A 7,881-nucleotide genomic window follows, 5' to 3' on the forward strand; every position below is an offset into this window, starting at 1 on the left:
AAAGCTGCCAATTTCACATCATCTCCCCCAGAGACTAAACAACTTCCCAGCCTCTGCTGGAAGTGGAACTTAACTTACTGCTGTGTGCTAAGGAACACCCGGTCGCTCAGCCAGCCAAACAAAGGGTCATTGAGGCTGTTCCAGATCAGAAACACTGTCTAGGAAAGAAAACAAGGACAATGAAACAAACCACAGGACAGCTCCCACAAAGACTCAGTTCTGTTACTGAAGCAAGCAGCGCTGAGCTGGCATGGTGAACAATCAGCAGGAACCGTCCCAGCGCACCTTCCCTGCCCCACCACCACTCTACAATTCCTCTGTCTGGGGCAACTGCCAGATTAACACAGCAAGATCAGCGGTTTTCCCTGCTTGTGAAACACCCCGACGTCCCCAGAGGAAAGGCAGCCTTAAGAACAAAGTCTCTGGGTTTTCTATCCCAGCTTGTTCTCTGTGTGTAAGTGGGGAAAACTGAAAAGCCCAAGGTAGCACTCTGAAGGCTCCCTCGCTCCCTCTCCAAAGGGGAGCACTGCTATTACAGCTAACGTTCTTCACACCGCTAGCACGGAGCAGTCTTGATTTCAGGATTTCTTACTTAAGAGGGCAGAAATCTATGGAAAAGACTAACCTCTCCTATCCAAAAGGACAGTTTATCAATCTTGTAAACAGAGACAAAGGTGTCCACGTAGTACAGGAGGAATACATTGTGCAAAATGGAAACAAACAGCGACAGGGACCCGTAGATCACTGCAGTGGGCAAATTAAAAAGACAAGCCAACAGTCGCAACCCCATGTTGGTGTAGTCAGCGTTCAGCTCCCTCGATCACCTCCATTTCAAATGGGATGTCTTCTCCCAACACCTGCTACATATTTTTTGGGGCCAATCCATTGTTGCTCCTGCAGGAGAGAAAAAAAATAAAATGAAATGAAACCAGATTTAATTGCTTAAATGAACTAAAAGTTGAATCAAATTAATTGGTAATCTTTGCCAACAGAGATCAGAATTCATATTGCTTTGAGAAGCTGTTCAAAAGTGGATTGGAGGGGATTTAAGAGACTAAAAGCTGTCTGCTGCACTAAAGCTGTTTCATTACGCTGAGGCCAGGCTGTGGGCTCCTGGGGGTAAAACTGTCTTCTCCTGAGCAGGCTGCCCCGTCCTTTACTTTGTAATATTCTTTGTTATCCAGCAAGTAGCCGATTAGCTCTTTCCAGCTCTTTAAAGGCAAGGCCACAGGAGGAATCAAGCTAGATAGCTGCAAACAACAAAGCAGCCTTCAGAAAACACACCTAGCCACTGACATTTTTAGGTACCGGTGTAAATTTTTATACAACAGCTGTGATGTAATCTCACACATGCACACCGCTTTCCCCCAGCAGCCACAGCTGACTGCACCTGGGCTGGCTTAGACAGGAGTTATTTATGGCAAGCACCGTTGCTGCTTTGTGGCATGAAAAGACACGACCGGAGCACGACGGCATGCAGATGACATGCTGCCATCATGCGATAAAGCCAGCCAACAGTCTCTTAGCAGCTGTCCAGCTTCTCTTGGGGTGGCCTGAATTTTAGGATCGGTGTCTGAACTAAAGATGCTTTGGCTGGATAGCAATATATACAGAAATAAACCAAGTGGAAACAGCAGTCTTTACCAGAACAAGTCACTGTACGTTCACAAGGGGCTGAGGTGAGAGGGGGGGACTCCTCACACTGGCATGGACAGGAGGTGGGACCATCATCCTCCCGCAATGTACTCTCCTGCTTTTCAGACTAAGCCCCCTCTCACACTCAAGTTGCTACAGACCAAAGGCAAAACACAAGGTACCTCTTCAGATGCACTCGTGTATCTGGTGAGATGTTGAGGGTTCTTAAACCAGTGTAAGGCAGCTTCTCCAGCCCATGCCATCCTAAGAAGCTCTGTTCACAGCGTACACACGACAGGTGACGGCAGCGTCGCTATCTTAACGCTGTCACAAGCAAGATAAAGGGCTGGAAGTCACTCCCATTTCAGCCCTCCAGGGTCCGCACTCACCCAACTCAGACACGTCGTGGGGACAACTTCAAAATGCAGGGTTAGAATGAGCACATCAGAAACGGGAAACTACGCACCAAGCCAGCCTTCCTGGGCTTGCAACATCAGCTGCAGCCAGTCCGCGCAGAAGATCAAGGGAAAGAATAAATTGCTGGGCACGAAACCTGATGAAACTCCAGTCCCATTCAGCATTTCCCAGAAGCCGTGAGTATGACCACTTCTAGGCAAGATTAGAAAAGCAAAAATAATCTCCGCTCTGCCTAGCCCAAGGAATTCCTCATAATTATCTCAGAAGGAGCAGGAACAGCATTTGTTCCAATCAATTACGTCACTAAATTGAAACTGCACATCGGCTCCGCTCCCAGCCAAAGCGCCAGACCTCAACTGGATCCAACTGCAGAGCCCTTGTGGAGCGGAGCCACCATGCTGCATCCCCGCCATGCCAAAACCCACGGCCAGATAAAAGGAAGACACTGCTTGGAGGGGAATTCAGCCAGACAATGAACTTTTATAGGTATAATTAAAGACAGACAAGCCTCAAGGGGGAAACTGCATTTTGTGCAGTCATCCATTGAAAAGGAATCAAGAATTCGTGATGTGTAAAGATAAAGAAGAAGGGAGAGCTAAGCCAACTGACCCACCGATGGGTCCTGCGTCTCTCACCAAGAGCCTTCCGTGGAGGCCTGGCTCAAGGGCAGATGAAGCCACCAGAGTGCTGGGCACCCTCATGAACGGGATGGAGAACAAGCGGACAGCACCATTTTGCACCGTATGAAACCGCAGTGAATCCAGACCTTGACCACTGCGTGCACATCTAACCTGACTACAAAACTGCTGAGACATTGAGACGAGGGAGAGCAAAGAAGGGCAACTAAAGCGATCAAGGGACTGAGGCAGCTGATTAAACAGCTGGGACTCCAGGCAGAGGGGAAGGGCTGAAGGGGAACACGATCAAGGTTTACAGAGTCCCACATGCAGTGGATCAGGTGAAGGTGTTCCAGGACACAAGAACTGGAAGCACTCACTGTAACTAGCAGGAAATCAGTTTAAATCACATGAAAATACTTCTTTACCTGGCAGGTAGCAAACATCCAACATTTGCTGCCAAAGGAGGTTGCAGAGATGAGCAGCAGGTTCAGAGGATTAGACAAATTCATGGAAAACAGCTGCACACAAAGAGCTACTAAAGGGAACAGGCAGGGAAATCCCCTTTAGCATCCCTAATCCGAGGGCTGTGCATGCTGGGGGTGCACGAGTGGAAAGGCCCACAGACAGTGGCTGGGCTCACGTGCTCTTCCCCTAAATAAATCTGCTGCAGCCGCGGGGCAGAACGCGGGGCGAGACGGACCAACGGTCTGACCTGCTAGGGCTGTTCTGAACCTGGACTTGACTTCGCCACCCAACGCCTGTTTGAAAGCAAAGCCTGCCCTAGGCCTGGTCCTTAGCGCTACACTTTACACGTGTACCCATCCAAACGATGCCTCACTAAGCACATGTTGCACAAACCACAGCTGCTGAAGTTTCCAGAGACACCTCATTTTGTCATTTACATGCTACGGCGCTGTTTAAAGAAGGTGAAGTTCCTCTCCTCCTTCTCCTTCGTAGATGCACAACCCTTCCCGCCAGCTGACATTTGCAAGTGATTTCACTTTGCTGGGATAGTTGTTAGGTCATTTTTTACTTTTTATTTTCCCTCCCCATCTGCAAATGTACAGATGAAAAGAAACAAATCATAGTTGTCCGTAAAAAGTAGATTTTGCTTCTACATCCAAAGCACTGTGTTATTTAAGCTTGCCACGCTGGTATTTTCATAACCTTTTCCTTGGAATGGAGAATTACTCATGGAGTATGTCAGAACTTTTCAACATTAGGCTTCAAGTAGTAATGGGAAGAGGAGCTGCAGGAGGGAATAGCTATCATTCACTCATGCTGAACTTCTAACGCACAGTCATAAAGCAACAAGGTCATAAATTAGAAAGCAAATAGCCCTTATTTCAGAAACTTCCACCTCCACATCTGACATCTGGCGTCGCTCCTGCCAGTGACGTTTGCAGATCTTATCTTTTTGAGAAGGATGTCTGAATACTGGCTACCAGGAAAGCATTGCTTTTGTTTGAGAGTGCTGGCGTATGGCGGCTGGAAACACACCACAGTTTGGGGCTCGCACATCTGCTCTAACTTCCTAGGCAGCTCACAGCTGGATTCACAAGTCATTGTGTCCCGTGGCGATTCAGCAGCCCTTTGGCCTTACAACAAGGCTGAGCTCCAGCCGTCCACAGCTGAAGCCGGTTGTACTGAGTTGGCAGCAGAGCCATACACATGAATCTTGGCCTAACCCAGTCTTTTAAGCAGGGCCAGATGACTCCTATATGCTGAAGTTGCCACTCAGGAACCTGAAATAGCCATCTGCAGACTTGACCGCAGTAACAGGATGACTCTTCCGTTCATTCTCCACTATATGGGTAATGCAGGCTGGAATATCCCAAATAATACTTCAGGATATGTCTATGCTTGCTCCAGCCGTCACTCTGCTGCATATTCTGGATTTGCTAAAGCTGGACTCTGCTAAAGCAGAGGGCCAGAAAAAAATACCAGCTCTGTGTCTCTGCACCCGCTACGCAATAAATCCACCAGCTGGATAAGCCACCCAAGAGGGAACCCTATTCCTAGACATTCCTCACAGCCAGACAGGACTGGGCTGCTGGTGGTCCAGCCCCATCCACAGGGAAGCCAGGCTGAAGCTGCGCCCATGACAGAGCTGCTGCCCTGTGACCTGTCCCAGCACAGCGCCTGGTGCTGGGCACGTCAATTCCTCACAGGCCCCGTAAGTGACATTCTCAGCCAGAGGAAACAGTCATGGATGCCTTCATCTGGTCAGGCTTATCCGTCAGCGACGAGTCCATTTTGTAAGCACAGACCAGGTCGTGCACACTCCCTCCCACCCCGCGCACGGTACCCCAGGAAGCCTCCGAAGCGCAGACACCTCCGTGGGTCCTCACCTCATGAAGCTACTTAGATTCTGTCAGGACTCTGTTCAGTAAGAAGGGGAATCCCTCCATGGAGCTATTTCACTGAATGAAACTGAGAGCGCCTCCACTTAAACTAAAAAAAGTCTCAAAATCCTATTCCTATCCCACGAAAGCTCCTATCTAGACACACAACTCCACAAAATTTAGGCTCCTCTGACCAAACTTTTATCCCATGCACCCTCTTAGAAGTAGATATATCTCCTAGACTCTCAATTTCTCCACTGTACTACTTCTGAAATCCTAATGCCACATTTCCTCAGATAACCCACTTGCTAAGAGAGTCTCGAGGGAACACCAAACAGAGTTCCACATGAAACATTAACAAACTCCCCAAAAGCAGACTCCCAGCAGCCTGGTATCTGAACGGTAAAGCAATGAAGCCTTTGAAAACCTGATACCACCCGGGTCAGGCATGGAAACGTGCCGCTTCAAAGGGGCTGTGAGGGCATTTCCCAGTACTGTTTACCAATTCAACAATCGCAGATGCCTCCCTATCATGAGGTTTGGTAACACCCTTCTTATTACAGGCAATCATGTGCTTCCATCAGGTGCTTCCCTCACTCCCTTGGAGTTCATACATGTAAACAGAACTGCCACGCAGATGACAATTAACATCTTGAACCAGCTGGTAGTTTCTGTGGAGCTGTGTTCCAGCAGAGCAATCTCATTAAATCAGATCTCATTCCCTAATGAGATTACAAGGTTCGTTAATAGAAGTAACCGGGTAGATCTCATAGTCTTGGAATCTGGTAAGGCATTTAACTTAACAGCATGCTGCATCCCTTTTCTAAACGATTCATTGTTTTACAGTGTAAGGAAAATGTATTAGATAGATAAGAACTGGTTTCCCATGATGTTACCATCAGTGTAAGTGCTAATCCTGCAGTGGACTTTCACAGCACTGGTACAGGGACCACTGCCAGGTAACTTTGGCCTCAAATTACAGATTTGGAAGTAAATATGAAACCCTTACTGAAAACAACTCCCAAGAGTGGAATCATAGAAGCGAGAAGAGGGGATTCCTACACAGACAGGGCCTGTTCTTGTTAAGGCTTAATAGGAAGCACAGGGCGAGAAGTCCTTTTTACAGCTCTGCCCAAGCAGTGGCAACTGGGAGTTTCTGCTGCGCTACCTCCACCTTCTCACCAGGGAGACTTTTCACCTGTGCAAACCTTTCAAAGCCGTAGCAGCCTGCTAACCCACCAGCCCGGGCCACCAGCCAGGCGCCGCTAACCAAGGGACTGAAGGAAGCCCAGCCGCTGAGGCCACGGGGGAGCTCTGTGCAGTTCAGACCTGAAAAACACAACGCCTGGTCGCCAGCCGACGTCCCACGCGCGGGGAAGGCAGGCGGGGAGGCAGGCGACGCCTGCGAAGGGAGGCCGGACAGACGGACGCCGTTCCTTTGGCCACCGAGACGAGCCAGCACGCCGCCTGGCAGGACCCCCGTGCTGAGGGGAGGCCTAGCAGCCCCGGGAGCGGGCGCGGTGGCCGGGCAGGGGCACGGCCGCCGCTTCGCCTGGGCGGCCCCGCGGGCTCCGCGGCGGCGGAGGGCCGCTCGGACGCGGCCTGGCGAGGGGAAGGTGCGACGAGGACACGGCGTCCACGCCTCCAGGGTGGGCTCCCCTCACCGCCTGCCCCACGGCGGGGGACGGGGCGATGCCAGGGCCACCTCCACCTGCCGGGACCCTGCGAGGCAGCGACACCCCGACCGGCTCCAGAGGGGGGGACAGACGGACTGAGGCCCACGGGCACTGACAGACCCCCCGCAGCCACGCGGGACCGTCCAGGGTAACGGGGAGAAGCACACGCCGGGGCCCTACCAACGCAGGGAGGGGGGGGGAACCCCGACACCCCCCGGACTGCCCCACGGCACTGAGGGGGGCCTCCCCCACCCCACCCAGACGACAGACCCAGGCCGGCACTGGGGTGGGGGAGGCACGGCGCCGCAGCCATCCCCTCAGCGCCTCCTACCTGCTCCGTTACCGGCGCTGCCCCCGCTGTTCCGCCGCCGAGCGACACTTCCGCGCATGCGCGCCCGCTAGCGCCCACCCGGCCCCGCTCCGCCCCCGGCTCCATCTTGCGTCCTGGCAAGTGAAGCCACGGCCCCTTCCCGGCCGCCATCTCGTGTGAGGGCACCGCGCCTCATTTGCGTTAGCCCCGCCCCTCAGCGACCAGCAGCCGCAGCGGGGACCGGCTCCCCGGGGGCCTTTCTAGCCAGAGCAGGCCGGCTCCTCTATGATCCATCCGGTTTGCGGGGCGCTTGTCGCCATGGAAACGCTGCGGGGCCGGGCGGGCGCGGCCCTGCCGCCAGTGCCAGCGGGGCGGTGGCGGCACCGCGGCCCAGGCCTCGTCCCCCGTGCTGCCCTCCACCGGGCAGGCCGCCCGCTTCCGCAGCACCGGGGGCTGGAGGAGAAACGGGTTTGGAAAGCACAAGGTGGTTGCTGGTGTCTTTTCACCTTAAACGCCTCGAAGTGCTCCAAGGGAGGCTTGAAAGAGCCTTGTGCCAAGCTGCTAAACGGTGAAGTGGAAGTGAAACAACCCTGGGAAAGGCTGAGGCTGCGAATGTGGCTGCTCAGGGGCAGGTAGCCTTCCCCGTAATCCATCAAACACCCTGCTTGCCTTTGGTCTTAGTCAGCAGCTAATTACACTTACCCTCCAAGAGTCAGCTGACGTCGTCCCAAATATTTTAGAAATTAGAGCCTGTCATTGTCCTTCATTACTGAAGATCTCTCTTTGGTGCTTTCTCTCAGAGAAGCAGCTCCGGTTCTTGGCACACACATCGCCTTCCTCCTCTCACCGCAACAGTTGCTCCCATCCAACTACTCACA

The 7,881-nt window shown here is 52.5% G+C and overlaps 1 protein-coding gene across 4 annotated transcripts in view; it reads right to left on the reverse strand.

The window, feature by feature from the left end:
• The window catches only part of MFSD13A (major facilitator superfamily domain containing 13A), a 15,149-nt gene extending 8,072 nt beyond the window's left edge, over nucleotides 1–7,077 (reverse strand). Inside the window, exons 1-4 of one of the 4 annotated variants that reach the window (XM_082310265.1) lie at nucleotides 7,025–7,068; nucleotides 1,818–1,959; nucleotides 626–894; nucleotides 79–158 (exon numbers count right to left, since the gene is read on the reverse strand). In XM_082310265.1, coding sequence (XP_082166391.1) covers nucleotides 79–158; nucleotides 626–790 — 245 coding nt within the window. In that variant the 5' untranslated portion in view covers nucleotides 791–894; nucleotides 1,818–1,959; nucleotides 7,025–7,068. Of the gene's footprint in view, nucleotides 1–78; nucleotides 159–625; nucleotides 895–1,817; nucleotides 4,973–7,024 lie in introns of those variants that run through there. The other 3 variants (XM_082310264.1, XM_082310266.1, XM_082310263.1) reach the window with 3 other exon arrangements.
• Nucleotides 7,078–7,881: the final 804 nt, after the last annotated feature.

This window comes from Platalea leucorodia, assembly GCF_965183815.1.
Source record: "Platalea leucorodia genome assembly, chromosome: 4".
Taxonomy (NCBI): domain Eukaryota; kingdom Metazoa; phylum Chordata; class Aves; order Pelecaniformes; family Threskiornithidae; genus Platalea; species Platalea leucorodia.